The 19,520-nt window shown below is 41.2% G+C and overlaps 1 protein-coding gene across 1 annotated transcript in view; it reads right to left on the bottom strand.

Moving 5' to 3' along the window:
- Positions 1-19,520, bottom strand: part of LOC128240407 (tubulin gamma-1 chain) — a 59,561-nt gene that overhangs the window by 27,748 nt on the left and 12,293 nt on the right. Inside the window, exons 2-7 of the mRNA XM_052957049.1 lie at positions 14,949-14,999; positions 14,566-14,627; positions 12,831-12,998; positions 11,046-11,114; positions 10,315-10,394; positions 3,413-3,626 (exon numbers count right to left, since the gene is read on the bottom strand). Of these exons, the coding sequence (XP_052813009.1) occupies positions 3,413-3,626; positions 10,315-10,394; positions 11,046-11,114; positions 12,831-12,998; positions 14,566-14,627; positions 14,949-14,999 (644 nt within the window). The remainder of the gene's footprint in view (positions 1-3,412; positions 3,627-10,314; positions 10,395-11,045; positions 11,115-12,830; positions 12,999-14,565; positions 14,628-14,948; positions 15,000-19,520) is intronic.

Below are 19,520 nucleotides of genomic sequence, written 5' to 3'. Positions count from 1 at the left end.
TTTTTGTCAGGGGTCTTATGTATGTTAACAAAAGCTGCCAGAAATATCATAAATATACAACATAGATTTGACTGATTTAAAGTCAGGAAAGGCTTTGAAAGGTGTTTATAAAATGCTTTATTCCTGGAGCTTCCGGGGGCCTCCGGCCCCCTGGACCCCTAGCCAGGGCGTTGCCCTGGACCCACCGGGGGCACTGCGGCCCCCTGGCCCCCAGCTTTGATTTTCAGTATTTTGAAAATTTTCAACTTTCACCCATGAAAATGTAATATGTGACTCTGATTATTGGCTCCAGGAAGGATTTATTAAGGAGGAAATAAGTTCAAATAACTTTGTGAATGACATTCAAATTTCATATTGGCGAGATGTATTATTTTGTTCATAAGTTAAAACAGTTCATATGTTCTAGTCATTGGTGTTCTAGTCATTGGTGTTCTAGTCACATAGTAGCCCAAAGAATGTATTAGTATGTATCTAATTTTACTTTTAACATACTAGTCAATATATTTTTTTTCTATAAAATCATTACAATAATGTTAGAAAATATTTCTATAGTTATCATTAAAATTAACACATTGGTTATTACAAATTTATTATATAAAATAATACAATTCTGGTTTCTTTTGTGTGTTTCTGTAATTGTGTTTACGTATCTGTATCGTATCGAAAATATCATATCCGCATGTAGTTGTATCGATACGTATCGTATCGCCTGATGACCGTATCGTCTCATCCCTAATGGAAACAATCCAAAAAAAAACTTGATATTTATTACTTTTTTAGAATATCGGAATTTACGCATAAAATACGTCATGGTTAAGAGACTTGTCAAATGTCAGTGTTTTTGATTGAGAAACAGAAGTCATATTACCTCTGGCTTGTAAAATCAAGTTTATATTAAAAAAAGCTGCTAAAAAATCAAATCAGACTGCAAAAACAGGTCGGAGTGTTAGTGCAGACGACTGCAGAATTGTGTATGTCCCGCCAAAATGTAAAATTTTATACATTGTAGATAATTAATAACACCCTTAGAAATGTTGTTTTCTTTAATGTTTTGACAGTTTTAAAATGTCTTTGATATTTACAAAAATGCTGATTTGTAGGGTGCCAATTAACAAAGATTGCTGAATAGTGGTCTTTTATACAATACTGGTCACTTAGCAACCATCTCGGCCGAAGTGTGAAGTGATTTGACAAGTTGTTTATTGCACCATTTTCTTTAAAGTGACATATTAATATGGTATTTAAGCATGGTTGATAGAATTTTGAGGTTTTTAAAAGAAAATTCAACAAATTTCAATTTGATATCATTTTGAGTTTTTTTTAAAAGAGCTTTAAATAGCTGTAGATTTCGATGGGAAAGTGGTATTGCGTTAGAAGGGTATATTTTACCTACCGCCTGTAGAGTTCACATGCATGCGCTTGTTTGACTAGAAGGAAACACTTGTAAACAGTTCAAATAGCATGAACATTCTGACCGTAAATGACTGGGTATTAGACGCGCTTTTTCCCCTCAGATTCCGATGCAAAAAAATGCCTGCGTATAATACCCAGTAACAATTTTTTTGAACTTTTTTTCTGAGGTCAATTTCAAGCCAAAATTTAGTTTAGATTTATGTAGAACGGGATGTTACTCGCGTCATATTGATCGGTTATATACGGGTTAAAACGGCAGTTGAAGATCGGTATACGGTATATCGTAAGACGTTTATAATTTTAACAAAAATATTTTTCGATTAAATATTTTTCGATTAAAGTTATTCAATATTATTTTTAATAATAAATTGAATTGAACAATAATTAAACTTGCATATAAGAAAGCAAAGTTGGGCACTGTCAAAATATTTTTTTGTCAGTTGTATGAAAAACTCGCATTGCCTTTTGTTCTGTTAAACATACCATTACTACAAATTGATGTGATAATGGTCTTGTTTTTTTCACACATTTACGCGAACTTTATTCTTTTTTGTAGGTGTTGACATTTTGAGAACAAACCCGCACAATATAAGGTTTACAGTATGCATAACTTAACTTCATTCTCGACAGGTTATCGTTTACTATACTGGTATACTGTCAAAAAGAAATCTTACATATTTTCATAAAAGGCACCTTTCAGTGCTATCCAGAAACAAATGGTCACAATCAGATTTAGCATTTTTTGCTGAAAGGTGCATTGACTTTTTTTGGGAGATAAGGGCTTTCCATTGTTGTTTTCATCTGAACCTGGTATTTTATTTTGGTCAAAAGGCTTTTTTCAAGGAATGCAAACAACGTTTTCTGATTAGACATTTTGACGCTTCCGATATTGTAGATGCATTTAAAATGCTATGGTAACCCGCGTAAACAAAATTATTCCGGGTCGCAAAAACGCTTGAAACCAAGTTTGGTCAAGATATGTCAACCCTAACTAAAGTTATTCAGTTTCAACCGTTTTTCTATTTTTAGTAACAGTGACCTTGACCTTGACCCTAGGGACCCCAAACGCATTCCCATGAAAGGCCTCCATAAACTCTTCCTATAGACCAAGTTTAGTCAAGATATGTCATCCCTAACTAAAGTTATTCAGTTTTAACCGTTTTTCTATTTTTAGTAGCAGTGACCTTGACCTTGACCCTAGGGACCCCAAACACAATCCCATAAAAGGTACCCATATACTCTTTCTATAGACCAAGTTTGGTCACGATATGTCAACCCTTACTAAAGTTATTCAGTTTCATAGGTGAGTTTGACGCCGCCCGGCCGCCCGCCCGAACACCGACATTCGCCATTCTAATAACCAGGTTTTATGTGAAAACCTGGTTAACAAGAAGCCATCTGCGACTACGATGCTTTATTTTGTAAAACAACAAAAGGGAAAAGGCACAAAATACACAAACTGCGATCAAGCGTGAGAATATCTCTTACTTATGTGATTTGGATGCAATTTGAGCAATTTTTTATGCGAGAAATCGCGGAAATCGCTTACTAGAATTATCTCTGAGTTTTACCATCATATTAACTTTAATTAAATTCCATCTTTTAGTTTTCAAGTAATGCTCGGGACAAGAAAAAGTAAAACACTAACAGACGAACAGACCCACTGACCAACCACAGGGTGACTCAAATATAACCCAGCAAACTGTTTGTCTGGGGTATAATCATGGAACCACTCTGTAGCAATTTTCATCACCAATAAAAGCAGAGGCTAATATCATTTGCAGAACAAAATATATATTTGTACCTAAGCAATTTCTACTGTCATTAGCATACTACGGTCTGATCTGTGACCCCTCCCCCTTAAAAATTATCTTTAAATTCACATCGATTTCATAATATTTCAGACTGCCAAGAGATCCATGGACATTTCACAGCCCTTAATAGTTCAATTCATTAATTTTCTATTAGCCAAAATCAATAAATCAATAGTTGTGCTAACCAACTGATTAATCTGCTCAAAAGACGGAGCATCTATATGCAGCCGCTCGGCTGCAATCCTATTCAAGGCTGTATTATCCAGGACAACCACACAGTCAGCGTTCTGTGTAAGCCGTTTGAGAGTGAGGATGGAATTGTAGGGCTGGACAACCACATCAGACATCTCTTCAAGATTTGGGAACACAGAATAGGTCTGGATCAACTTCTTTGGGAATCTGCAGACATTAATGTTATTTTGTGACATTCTTTTTGTTTTGTTTACATTTAATTTCCATTTCAATAATGGTACTTCACAAATAAGCATTCAATCATGATTTAACACCGTATCTTTCTACACTTTCTTCAAAAAAGCCTTTAGCATATAGTTAAATATGTCTTTATTAAGCAGCGTTCGCTTGAACATAACATTCTAACAAGGACCTATTCAGATATTTACCATGACAAAGTCTGTAGTAGATGACCTTATTACTAAAAACAATATTGAAAACACATGTTTTTATCCACAATATAATGCCCTACCTGTCATTGAGTCTCTCCACTATGTATGATCCCATGTACACAATACAATGATCTACCTGTCATTGAGTCTCTCCACTATGTATGGTCTCATGTACACAATACAATGATCTACCTGTCATTGAGTCTCTCCACTATGTATGGTCTCATGTACACAACACAATGCCCTACCTGTCATCGAGTCTCTCCACTATGTATGATCCCATGTACACAATACAATGATCTACCTGTCATCGAGTCTCTCCACTATGTATGATCCCATGTACACAATACAATGATCTACCTGTCATCGAGTCTCTTCACTATGTATGGTACCATGTACACAACACAATGCCCTACCTGTCATCGAGTCTCTCCACTATGTATGATCCCATGTACACAATACAATGATCTACCTGTCATCGAGTCTCTCCACTATGTATGGTCCCATGTACACAATACAATGATCTACCTGTCATCGAGTCTCTCCACTATATATGGTCCCATGTACACAATACAATGATCTACCTGTCATTGAGTCTCTCCACTATGTATGGTCTCATGTACACCATACAATGATCTACCTGTCATTGAGTCTCTCCACTATGTATGATCCTATGTACACCATACAATGATCTACCTGTCATTGAGTCTCTCCACTATGTATGATCCTATGTACACAATACAATGATCTACCTGTCATTGAGTCTATCCACTATGTATGGTCCCATGTACACAATACAATGATCTACCTGTCATCGAGTCTCTCCACTATGTATGGTCCCATGTACACAATACAATGATCTACCTGTCATCGAGTCTCTCCACTATGTATGGTCCCATGTACACAATACAATGATCTACCTGTCATTGAGTCTCTCCACTATGTATGGTCCCATGTACACAATACAATGCCCTACCTGTCATTGAGTCTCTCCACTATGTATGATCCCATGTACACAATACAATGATCTACCTGTCATTGAGTCTCTCCACTATGTATGGTCCCATGTACACAATACAATGATCTACCTGTCATTGAGTCTCTCCACTATGTATGGTCTCATGTACACAATACAATGATCTACCTGTCATTGAGTCTATCCACTATGTATGATCCCATGTACACAATACAATGATCTACCTGTCATTGAGTCTATCCACTATGTATGGTCCCATGTACACAATACAATGATCTACCTGTCATTGAGTCTCTCCACTATGTATGGTCCCATGTACACAATACAATGATCTACCTGTCATTGAGTCTCTCCACTATGTATGGTCTCATGTACACCATACAATGATCTACCTGTCATTGAGTCTCTCCACTATGTATGATCCTATGTACACAATACAATGATCTACCTGTCATTGAGTCTCTCCACTATGTATGGTCCCATGTACACAATACAATGCCCTACCTGTCATTGAGTCTCTCCACTATGTATGGTCCCATGTACACAATACAATGCCCTACCTGTCATTGAGTCTCTCCACTATGTATGGTCCCATGTACACAATACAATGCCCTACCTGTCATTGAGTCTCTCCACTATGTATGGTCCCATGTACACAATACAATGATCTACCTGTCATTGAGTCTCTCCACTATGTATGGTCCCATGTACACAATACAATGATCTACCTGTCATTGAGTCTCTCCACTATGTATGGTCCCATGTACACAATACAATGATCTACCTGTCATTGAGTCTCTCCACTATGTATGGTCCCATGTACACCATACAATGATCTACCTGTCATTGAGTCTCTCCACTATGTATGGTCTCATGTACACAATACAATGCCCTACCTGTCATTGAGTCTCTCCACTATGTATGGTCCTATGTACACAATACAATGCCCTACCTGTCATTGAGTCTCTCCACTATGTATGGTCCCATGTACACAATACAATGATCTACCTGTCATTGAGTCTCTCCACTATGTATGGTCCCATGTACACAATACAATGATCTACCTGTCATTGAGTCTCTCCACTATGTATGGTCCCATGTACACAATACAATGATCTACCTGTCATCGAGTCTCTCCACTATGTATGATCCCATGTACACAATACAATGATCTACCTGTCATCGAGTCTCTCCACTATGTATGGTCTCATGTACACAATACAATGATCTACCTGTCATCGAGTCTCTCCACTATGTATGGTCTCATGTACACAATACAATGATCTACCTGTCATTGAGTCTCAGCACTATTTATGATCCCATGTACACAATACAATGATCTACCTGTCATTGAGTCTCTCCACTATGTATGGTCTCATGTACACAATACAATGATCTACCTGTCCTTGAGTCTCTCCACTATGTATGGTCCCATGTACACAATACAATGATCTACCTGTCATTCAGTCTCTTCACTATGTATGGTCCCATGTACACATTACAATGATCTACCTGTCATTGAGTCTCTCCACTATGTATGGTCCCATGTACACAATACAATGCCGTACCTGTCATTGAGTCTATCCACTATGTATGGTCCCATGTACACAATACAATGATCTACCTGTCATTGAGTCTCTCCACTATGTATGGTCTCATGTACACAATACAATGATCTACCTGTCATCGAGTCTCTCCACTATGTATGGTCCCATGTACACAATACAATGATCTACCTGTCATCGAGTCTCTTCACTATGTAAGGTCCCATGTACACAATACAATGCCCTACCTGTCATTGAGTCTCAGCACTATGTATGGTCCCATGTACACAATACAATGATCTACCTGTCATTGAGTTTCTCCACTATGTATGGTCCCATGTACACAATACAATGATCTACCTGTCATTGAGTCTCTCCACTATGTATGGTCTCATGTACACAATACAATGCCCTACCTGTCATTGAGTCTCTCCACTATGTACGGTCCCATGTACACAATACAATGCCCTACCTGTCATTGAGTCTCTCCACTGTGTATGGTCCCATGTACACAATACAATGCCCTACCTGTCATTGAGTCTCTCCACTGTGTATGGTCCCATGTACACAATACAATGCCCTACCTGTCATTGAGTCTCTTCACTATGTATGGTCCCATGTACACAATACAATGATCTACCTGTCATTGAGTCTCTCCACTATGTATGGTCCCATGTACACAATACAATGATCTACCTGTCATTGAGTCTCTCCACTATGTATGGTCCCATGTACACAATACAATGATCTACCTGTCATTGAGTCTCTCCACTATGTATGGTCCCATGTACACAATACAATGATCTACCTGTCATTGAGTCTCTCCACTATGTATGGTCCCATGTACACAATACAATGATCTACCTGTCATTGAGTCTCTCCACTATGTATGGTCCCATGTACACAATACAATGATCTACCTGTCATTGAGTCTCTCCACTATGTATGGTCCCATGTACACAATACAATGATCTACCTGTCATTGAGTCTCTCCACTATGTATGGTCCCATGTACACAATACAATGCCCTACCTGTCATTGAGTCTCTCCACTATGTATGGTCTCATGTACACAATACAATGATCTACCTGTCATTGAGTCTCTCCACTATGTATGGTCCTATGTACACAATACAATGATCTACCTGTCATTGAGTCTCTCCACTATGTATGGTCCTATGTACACAATACAATGATCTACCTGTCATTGAGTCTCTCCACTATGTATGGTCCCATGTACACAATACAATGATCTACCTGTCATTGAGTCTCTCCACTATGTATGGTCCCATGTACACAATACAATGATCTACCTGTCATCGAGTCTCTCCACTATGTATGGTCCCATGTACACAATACAATGATCTACCTGTCATCGAGTCTCTCCACTATGTATGATCCCATGTACACAATACAATGATCTACCTGTCATCGAGTCTCTCCACTATGTATGGTCTCATGTACACAATACAATGATCTACCTGTCATTGAGTCTATCCACTATTTATGATCCCATGTACACAATACAATGATCTACCTGTCATTGAGTCTCAGCACTATTTATGATCCCATGTACACAATACAATGATCTACCTGTCCTTGAGTCTCTCCACTATGTATGGTCTCATGTACACAATACAATGATCTACCTGTCATTCAGTCTCTTCACTATGTATGGTCCCATGTACACAATACAATGATCTACCTGTCATTCAGTCTCTCCACTATGTATGGTCCCATGTACACAATACAATGCCCTACTTGTCATTGAGTCTCTCCACTATGTATGGTCCCATGTACACAATACAATGCCCTACCTGTCATTGAGTCTCTCCACTATGTATGGTCTCATGTACACAATACAATGATCTACCTGTCATTGAGTCTCTCCACTATGTATGGTCTCATGTGCACAATACAATGATCTACCTGTCATTGAGTCTCTCCACTATGTTTGGTCCCATGTGCACAATACAATGATCTACCTGTCATTGAGTCTCTTCACTATGTTTGGTCCCATGTGCACAATACAATGATCTACCTGTCATTGAGTCTCTTCACTATGTTTGGTCCCATGTGCACAATACAATGATCTACCTGTCATTGAGTCTCTTCACTATGTTTGGTCCCATGTACACAATACAATAATCTACCGGTCATTGAGTCTCTTCACTATGTTTGGTCCCATGTACACAATACAATAATCTACCTGTCATTGAGTCTCTCCACTATGTATGATCCCATGTACACAATACAATGATCTACCTGTCATTGAGTCTCTCCACTATGTATGGTCCCATGTACACAATACAATGATCTACCTGTCATTGAGTCTCTTCACTATGTATGGTCCCATGTACACAATACAATGCCCTACCTGTCATTGAGTCTCTCCACTATGTATGGTCCCATGTACACAATACAATGATCTACCTGTCATTGAGTCTATCCACTATGTATGGTCCCATGTACACAATACAATGCCCTACCTGTCATTGAGTCTCTCCACTATGTATGGTCCCATGTACACAATACAATGATCTACCTGTCATTGAGTCTCTCCACTATGTATGGTCCCATGTACACAATACAATGATCTACCTGTCATTGAGTCTCTCCACTATGTATGGTCCCATGTACACAATACAATGATCTACCTGTCATTGAGTCTCTCCACTATGTATGGTCTCATGTACACAATACAATGATCTACCTGTCATTGAGTCTCTCCACTATGTATGGTCTCATGTACACAATACAATGCCCTACCTGTCATTGAGTCTCTCCACTATGTATGGTCTCATGTACACAATACAATGCCCTACCTGTCATTGAGTCTCTTCACTATGTATGGTCCCATGTACACAATACAATGATCTACCTGTCATTGAGTCTCTCCACTATGTATGGTCTCATGTACACAATACAATGATCTACCTGCCATTGAGTCTCTCCACTATGTATGGTCCCATGTACACAATACAATGATCTACCTGTCATTGAGTCTCTCCACTATGTATGGTCCCATGTACACAATACAATGATCTACCTGTCATTGAGTCTCTCCACTATGTATGGTCCCATGTACACAATACAATGATCTACCTGTCATTGAGTCTCTCCACTATGTATGGTCCCATGTACACAATACAATGATCTACCTGTCATTGAGTCTCTCCACTATGTATGGTCTCATGTACACAATACAATGATCTACCTGTCATTGAGTCTCTTCACTATGTATGGTCCCATGTACACAATACAATGATCTACCTGTCATTGAGTCTCTTCACTATGTATGGTCCCATGTACACAATACAATGATCTACCTGTCATTGAGTCTCTCCACTATGTATGGTCCCATGTACACAATACAATGATCTACCTGTCATTGAGTCTCTCCACTATGTATGGTCCCATGTACACAATACAATGATCTACCTGTCATTGAGTCTCTCCACTATGTATGGTCCCATGTACACAATACAATGATCTACCTGTCATTGAGTCTCTCCACTATGTATGGTCCCATGTACACAATACAATGATCTACCTGTCATTGAGTCTCTCCACTATGTATGGTCCCATGTACACAATACAATGATCTACCTGTCATTGAGTCTCTCCACTATGTATGGTCTCATGTACACAATACAATGCCCTACCTGTCATTGAGTCTCTCCACTATGTATGGTCCCATGTACACAATACAATGATCTACCTGTCATTGAGTCTCTCCACTATGTATGGTCTCATGTACACAATACAATGCCCTACCTGTCATTGAGTCTCTTCACTATGTATGGTCCCATGTACACAATACAATGATCTACCTGTCATTGATTCTCTCCACTATGTATGATCTCATGTACACAATACAATGATCTACCTGTCATTGAGTCTCTCCACTATGTATGGTCTCATGTACACAATTCAATGCCCTACCTGTCATTGAGTCTCTCCAATATATACGACCCCATGCCAGACCCAGTACCACCAGCTATTGAGTGGCAAAGCACAAAACCCTGAAACATGCCAAACATGTCAATGTTGCTTTTTGCATAAATAAATAATTTTCAAGTATATTTTATTTTATGATAATCATATTATGGTAACTAGTTGTCAGGTGTAGCTGCTTTTCACCGAGGTTACCGGTGTTTGATTCTCTGCCCAGTGATTTTCCCCACAACACAAAACCGGACTCTAGTGCAATATTATTCCTTAGTATTAGTTAACATAACCTCCTTCACTAACAAGAGTGCCATGGAGTGAACGCTCACACTCTTCAGTTTTTTTCCAGTCAAACAAATGGTACAATTCAACTATTATTGAAGCTAGAGTTGTGTGCCTTTCTTTACAAGAGTGTATTGTTTTTGACAACATGTGTACCAAGATTTGTTTTATAAGAGTTATGAACAAGATTAAAAAGTTTGCACAACAACCGTGAAACTAACAGTGATGCTAACCATACCCAATATAACTAAATCCATCATTCTTTGTGAACAGACAACTTTATTTCTCTATAAAAGTAAATATGGTCTGAAATGGACTCCAAAAAAATATGTCTGAAGCCTAATACCGTACCTAGGACGCAGGCATTTTTAACATTAAGTTCAGGTGTAAACGAGTGCGTTCCATACACAGAATAATAAAGTACTATAAATTTTGAAAGTCACCTCTAAACTGTCACTGCCATCTGCCTCCCGATCTATGATGTCAAATACCTCTTCATATAGTTTCTCTGCCTGTTATGGGAAAAAGCGGCATTTTATATGATTTCTTATTTCTGTGTTTAATTAAATACTTATTCCTAAATGTAGATTAACAGAACATGTTGAACAGATTATCTGCATATGATAAATACTGAAGCAGTTAATTAAGCTAGAAATAAATTCAGTTAGTAGACAAAACCGTCATTTTTTTAACAATATGTATGAATGTTAGACTTCATAAGACTATAACAAACTATAAGACAGGTTAATTCTTGAAGAAACTGTACTTAAAGGTCACACACCAGAACAACAAAGTGAACATTATTTCATACCAATACATTTCTATTAATATATAATAGTTTTAGTATGATACCAAAGCATGAATGATAAAAAACATGTTTAAGCTATTACCATAGAGTTTGGCATTTTCAGTCATCGTAATTTGACAATTCCAGTGCTCCAGCCAGGATTTGAAAAGGGCAGGGTCAGAAAGTGCACTTATGAATGGGCATTGAATTAGCCTTAATGGGGCACTTGCAAAGGCCAATGTTCAATTCTAATTGTGTGTATGTTGTAACTACTTTCAATACTTATAGTTTGTTATGAAAACCTTAGCTGTTATCTTTACTTTAGATTCAAACTTACATATATTTTTTTATTCTTATTTCTGAAAATTGCCTCCGTCAAACAAAAGGGCACAGCAGGGTGTAGTAAAAAGGTAGCAGGGTGCTAGGGCAGCGGGGTGCCCCATCCTGCTATTAAGGCCTAGCTGGAACACTGCAAGTCTCAGTTCTTAAACTAGTGCATGGCAAGAGCTTTTTCAACAAGCCCTGCTATATACAGTCCAAACTCCTTGTCGACTTTGTCGGGACCCAGGGAAAAAAGTCAAGATAACGAACATTTGACACAAACGAATTACAAAAAATATCACCAATCACAACACATTTGAGTTTGATTTATGTCCGCCATCTGACTTCTGCAATTGAACGGTCTTGTTACCGGCGTGAAAAAAGCAAACATATTATTGAAAAATAAAGTGATTTTTTTTTTATTTGTGTCACATTTATTTAATCCATGTTTATGGATTACACAAAAAAGATATGAAAACAGTACAGCACATATGACAACAACTTGAAATAGTGCATTCTTTATAACTGTTTGTTTTGTGCATGCAGTATAGAGAAAGTTCTTCGTCACGTAACTTTCGATGTTGTCGAATTTTCCGATGATGTCATTGGCTTCCTTGTGCGGTTCAATGAATAGCTTGAGCAATAAATGGCTCTTTTATCCAAAACGTTAACAAACAACTTTAATTATTCAAATTTACCAATAAACCTCCAATTATGACAGTTAGTTATTTTGACTCGCCCGATAATTTAGCGATATACCGCAAACCGTCATAAAAATTTTCGCACCTACAACTCATTCTACAGTTTGACATAAGAAACAAGGATAATGTGTGAAATTCGACCACAGGGACTGAATTATGAGGTCGACATAGCGAAAAAGTCGAGATAGAAAAATCGACTCATGCAGATTTATTTTATATAGAATAAGAAGGAATAAATTCTGGACCGGAGAAAAAAGTCAACACAACTGGAAAGTTGAGATATCCGACGTCGACATAGCAAGTTTGGACTGTACAATCTAGAATTTAAGCAAGCCTGGTAAGCATTTAACCCTACTTGCTCACAGGGCTTGCGGGTTTATGCTTATTTTGACCATAGTTTCCATGGCAAAATATATTACCTGTCCATATCCACTAGCCCAGTTATTTCCTGCTCCTCCACCATGCTTGGACAGGTAGATGTTTTCTGGGTTATAGAGGTTACTGTATGGCGAGTTCATGATAGTGTTTATGACTCGTGGTTCAAGGTCCAGTAACACCGCCCGGGGGATGTAGTGCTCGTCATCAGCCTGGAAAATCAAATTGGAAGATTAGGAAGGTCATGTCAATAAATATAAATTAAAGTCTGTTTCTTTTCTTTGTTTTTTGAAATCATCAAACTAAGGTTGGACATGAGCATCAACAAACGATTCAATAATTTTAACGGTACAATTCAATTATCAAAAACAAAAAATTCATACTAAAATTTATTCAAATAAAGTAATTTGACACCAAATATAACACTAAAATCTGACAGACTCTACATGTAACATGTATATTAAGATGAGCTGAGAGACAGTAAACCCCACTTTTTTGCTTTTGATTTTAAAGATTGCAAAGTGTTCGTGAAACATGTAATAAAAAAATGATGTCTTTCCCTATGCACTTCGAAGCAATACGTTAACTTACTAAAATCATATGACCTACAACCTCTAAGTGAGTTGTCATCTCAATATGGTGAAGATTTGTGGCAAGTTATTTCAAAATCCTTCCAGCTGTTCAAGATATATGGAGCTGACACAAACATAGTCATATGACCTTTTACCTCTACATGGGACCTTGTCCTTGAACCGAGCTGGTTGTAACATGCCCTATGCACATCATTTCAATATAGTGAACATTTGTGATAAGTTAAAATGTATTTCAAAATCATTCAAGGGGTTTAAGAGCTGAGGAGTGGACCTTTGACCATTAAATGTGACCTAGTCCTTAGACCGAGCACGTTTTAACATGCGCTTTGCACATCATCTCAATATGGTAAACTTTTGTAGGTTATTATTTCAAAATCCCTCAAGTGGTTCAGAAGATGGAGCAGATTTGTGATGGACAGACAGACAGACAAACTAACATTTCTTGTTTATGTTTTTTTTCCTTCTTTGATAAAAGCCCCTAAAATGTGTAGTTTATGTTGTTTTTCAATAGAAAACATAACCAATTACTGTGAAATCAAAAATATTTGTGGGACATTAATTTTCGTGGATTATATGGGTTGGCTTATCCACGAATTCAGGATCCAAGTGATAATTGACATTGGTATCTGCGCTAATTGAAATATTGCCCCATTGTAGTTTCATAAACTGTGTAACATAGATGATACATAGCACAAGATTGGCGAATGATGAATTTGCAGACGATCTAGGATTGCAATTTTGATTTTTTTTTTTTTTTAAAAATGAAAATCCACGAAATTTTCCTTTTTCGAAAAAAAACAAAAAAACACGAAATTTCAAGCCTACGAATATAAATGATTTCACAGTAGCTCCTTACCCTAATGGACACAGCCCCTAAATTGCCCAATGTAGGCATGGACAGACAGATAGATGATGGGACAGACAACTCGAACACAATTTGTGTAAAATTCAGCAATTAGTGAAATACAGACTTGATGGATATATAGCATTTGCTATGTGATGTTGAATCCCCCTCTGTGGAAATTTTCAGTGTATGCATGCGGTGCAGCCACAGAAAAAGCAGAGTAATTTTCGCCTGGAGTCTAAATTCGAAATGTGTACATGAACTTGTTATTCCAACGTTGCTTATTGACTTTTTTTTTATATGAATCATGACATAAAAATATGTTCATAAAAAAACACCTACCTGGTAAAAGAACACATCTTTCCTGTCTGTTCCTTCTGTGGCAAAATCTTCCAACATGCCCCCTGCAGAAAAATGATAAGGGAATTTACTATTAATATTTGATTTATTTTCATAGTTGTCAGAAATACATTGACTATTGTCATAAGATAAAATAAGAAGTGCATGTATGTCGATATATAATCTATGCAATACTAAATTACAATTATGTAATTATTTTGTTCAATTTTACTAACTAAAGGTTCAATACGTTTAAAAATCAAGAAGTTACATGGAGGAAGGTTTAAATCTAACCCTAACCCTATATCTTTTGAAATTTCTGCGATTCTCTATGCATCATTAAACTAGGTATTAATAATATAATTTATAAAATGCTTGTTAAGTACCAGGACTGATGCCATGTTCAGCACAAAGCTGCTTCCAAAACTCCATCCCAACTGAAATATAGCAAAATGGTACACTGTGATTCTGGTGGATCAGAGTAGGTTGGGAGATGGTGGATCAGAGTGGGTTGGAAGATGTCCCACTGGTGGATCCGAGTGAGTTGGAAGATGTCCCACTGGTGGATCCGAGTGAGTTGGAAGATGTCCCACTGGTGGATCAGAGTAGGTTGAGAGATGCCCCACTGGTGAATCAGAAAGGGTTGGGAGATGCCCCACTGGTGGATCAGAGTGGGCTGGGAGATGCCCCACTGGTGGATCAGAGTGGGTTGGGAGGTTTCCCACTGGTGGATCAGAGTGGGTATGGAGGTGCCCCACTGGTGGATCAGAGTGGGTTGGGAGGTGCCCCACTGGTGGATCAGAGTGGGTTGGGAGGTGCCTCACTGGAGGATCAGAGTGGGTTGGGAGATGCCCCACTGGTGGATCAGAGTGGGCTTGGAGGTGCCCCACTGGAAGACTGGAATGGGTTGGGAGGTGCCCCACTGGTGGATCAGAATTGGTTGGAAGGTGCCCCACTGGTGGATCGGAGTGGGTTGGGAGGTTTCCCACTGGTGGATCAGAGTGGGTTGGGAGGTGCCCCACTGGTGGTTCAGAGTGGGCTTGGAGGTGCCCCACTGGTGGATCAGAGTGGGTTGGGAGGTGCCCCACTGGAGGATCAGAGTGGGTTGGGAGATGCCCCACTGGTGGATCAGAGTGGGTTGGGAGGTGCCCCACTGGTGGATCAGAATTGGTTGGAAGGTGCCCCACTGGTGGATCAGAGTGGGTTGGGAGGTGCCCCACTGGAAGACTGGAATGGGTTGGGAGAGTGGGTTGGGAGGTGCCCCACTGGTGGATCAAAGTGGGTTGGGAGGTGCCCCACTGGTGGTTCAGAGTGGGCTTGGAGGTGCCCCACTGGTGGATCAGAGTGGGTTGGGAGGTGCCCCACTGGAGGATCAGAGTGGGTTGGGAGATGCCCCACTGGTGGATCAGAGTGGGCTTGGAGGTGCCCCACTGGAAGACTGGAGTGGGTTGGGAGGTGCCCCACTGGTTGATCAGAATTGGTTGGAAGGTGCCCAACTGGTGGATCAGAGTGGGTTTGGAGGTGCCCCACAGGTGGATTTGAGTGAGTTGGGAGGTGCCTCAATAGTGGATCAGAGTTGGTTGGAAGGTGCCCAAATAGTAGATCTGAGTTGGTTGGGAGATGCCCCACTGGTGGATCAGAGTGGGTTGGGTGGTGCCCAACTGGTGAACCCAGTGGGCTGGGAGGTGCCCCACTGGTGGATTGGAGTGAATTGGAATGTGCCCCACTGGTGGATCAGAGTGGGTTGGGCACACTGGTGGATCAGAGTGGGTTGGGAGGTGCCCCACTGGTGGATCGGAGTGGGCTTGGAGGTGCCCCACTGGTGGATCGGAGTGCATTTGGAGGTGCCCCACTGGTAGACTGGAGTGGGTTGGAAGGTGCTCCACTGGTGGATCAGAGTGGGTTTGGAGGTGCCCAACTGGTGGATCAGAGTCGGCTTGGAGGTGCCCCACTGGTAGACTGGATTGGGTTGGGAGGTGCCCCACTGGTTGATCAGAATTGGTTGGAAGGTGCCCCACTGGTGGATCAGAGTGGGTTGGGAGGTGCCCCACAGGTGGATTTGAGTGAGTTGGGAGGTGCCCCAATAGTGGATCAGAGTTGGTTGGAAGGTGCCCAAAAAGTAGATCTGAGTTGGTTGGGAGATGCCCCACTGGTGGATCAGAGTGGATTGGGAGATGCCCAACTAGTGGATTGGAGTGAATTGGAATGTGCCCCACTGGTGGATCAGAGTGGGTTGGGAGGTGCCCCACTGGTGGATCGAATGGGCTTGGAGGTGCCCTACTGGTGGATCAGAGTGCGTTTGCGGATGCCCAACTGGTGGATCGGAGTGGGTTGGGAGGTGCCCCACTGGTGTATCGGAGTGGGTTGGGAGGTGCCCCACTGGTGGATCAGAGTGGGTTGGGAGGTGCCCCACTGGTGGTTCAGAGTGGGCTTGGAGGTGTCCAACTGGAAGACTGGAGTGGGTTGGGAGGTGCCCCACTGGTTGATCAGAATTGGTTGGAAGGTGCCCCACTGGTGGATCAGAGTGGGTTGGGAGGTGCCCCACAAGTGGATTTAAGTGAGTTGGGAGGTGCCTCAATAGTGGATCAGAGTTGGTTGGAAGGTGCCCAAATAGTAGATCTGAGTTGGTTGGGAGATGCCCCACTGGTGGATCAGAGTGGGTTGGGAGGTGCCCCACTGGTGGATTGGAGTGAATTGGAATGTGCCCCACTGGTGGATCAGAGTGGGTTGGGCACACTGGTGGATCAGAGTGGGTTGGGAGGTGCCCCACTGGTAGACTGGAGTGGGTTGGAAGGTGCCCCACTGGTGGATCGGAGTGGTTGAGGCACGAGCGGAGAGGGTTGGGTGGTGCCCCACTAGTGGATTAGAGTGGGTTTGGAGGTGCCCCACTGGTGGATTGGAGTGGGTTGGGAGGTGCCCCACTGGTGGATCAGAGTGGGTTGGAAGGTGCCCCACTGGTGGATCAGAGTGGGTTGGGAGGTGCCCCACTGGTGGATCAGAGTGGTTGGGGCACAATGGGAGAGGGTTGGGTGGTGCCCCACTGGTGGATCAGTGGGTTTGGAGGTGTCCCACTGGTGGATCAGAGTGGGATGGAAGGTGCCCCAATAGTGGATCCGAGTTGGTAGGGAGATGCCCCACTGGTGGATCAGAGTGGGTTGGGCGGTGCCCAACTGGTGGACAGAGTGGGTTGGGAGGTGCCCCACTGGTGGATTAGAATGAATTGGAATGTGCCCCACTGGTGGATCAGAGTGGGTTGGGCATACTGGTGGATCACAGTGGGTTGGGAGGTGCCCCACTGGTGGATCGGAGTGGATTGGGAGGTGCCCCACTGGTGGATCAGTGGGCTTGGAGGTGCCCCACTGGTTGACTGGAGTGGGTTGGAAGATGCCCCACTGGTGGATCAGAGTGGTTGGGGCACGATCGGAGAGGGTTGGGTGGTGCCCCACTGGTGAATTGGAGTGGGTTTGGAGGTGCCCCACTGGTGGATTGGAGTGGGTTGGGAGGTGCCCCACTGGTGGATCAGAGTGGGTTGGGAGGTGCCCCACTGGTGGATCAGAGTGGGTTGGGGGTTGCCCCACTGGTGGATAAGAGTGGGTTGGGTGGTGCCCCACTGGCGGATTGGAGTGGGTTTGGAGGTGCCCCACTGGTGGATTGGAGTGGGTTGGGAGGTGTCCCACTGGTGGATTAGAGTGGGTTTGGAGGTGTCCCACTGGTGGATCAGAGTGGGTTGGGAGTTGCCCCAATAGTGGATCAGAGTGGTTGGGGCACGATCGGAGAGGGTTGGGTGGTGCCCCACTGATGAATTGGAGTGGGTTTGGAGGTGCCCCACTGGTGGATTGGAGTGGGTTGAAGGGTGCCCCATTAGTGGATCAGAGTGGGTTGGGTGGTGCCCCACTGGTGGATCGGAGTGGGTTGGGAGGTTCTCCACTGGTGGATCAGAGTGGGTTTGGAGGTGTCCCACTGGTGGATCAGAGTGGGTTGGGAGTTGCCCCAATAGTGGATAAGAGTACGGTCCCGATTTGGTATTTCACACCTATTTATCAATTCTTATTTCGAACTCGATCATGTCATAGTTTTCACACCATACTGTGAATGCACTTGGGCACCGTTGGCTTGAGGTGACAATGGAGCACAATTAGCGTTTGTTAAAGAATGACATTAAGCATGCATATGTTACAAAGATTGATGTCAGAAAATGAGCCATTCATATGGGTGATGTAGTGAACAACTTAACAAACTGGATGGATACGTGACTAAGAAACAACGAATTAACAAAGTGCAGGGAGACCTTACATCATTGTTTAAAAAATAATCCAAATGATACTGAGTAAACAATGTGTAATTTCAGTGCTATTTAGTCATGCTTTTTATAAACTGTGCTATGACCCGAATGCATACATGTGGTGTCATTTCGTTTTAAATGTTTTATTTTGTTTAAATAAAGAAGTATAATAACGAATGATTTGTCATTTATTAAACAATAAATCAACAAATATTTTTCTATACAAAGATCACTCGCACAGAATGAAGCGTAATGGTTACGTGTAACCGACATTGCAATCTTCATGACTTAGTATTAGTATTTCACGTTATCTATCATTTGCGAAAGCTGTCATTTTCTGAAAAATGTTAATCCGAAATATCGCTATTCCAAAATATTTTTGTGGGTCCCTACGATTTCGGATTAACAGTGTTCAACTGTACATGAATATGTTGATTTCTGTCTTATACCTGCATACAATAGTGTCATAGAATTAAACAAGAGCTGTCACAGTATGTGACGAATGCCCCCGAAAGTGACATTGACCTATGACAATGTCAGTACATGAAAAGTTGATCTTGCCTTTACGTGTCAAATACATACGGCAAGTTATTTCAATTTGCCTCTGAACATAAAAAAATACCACCCATACTTGACAATCTACACTGTTATGTCCTGATATCCAGCATTCCATTGT

This window comes from Mya arenaria, chromosome 1, assembly GCF_026914265.1.
Source record: "Mya arenaria isolate MELC-2E11 chromosome 1, ASM2691426v1".
In the NCBI taxonomy this organism is placed as follows: Eukaryota; Metazoa; Mollusca; class Bivalvia; order Myida; family Myidae; genus Mya; species Mya arenaria.
Note: the sequence above shows the minus strand (reverse complement) of the source record. Positions and strands in the feature narration are given on the sequence as shown.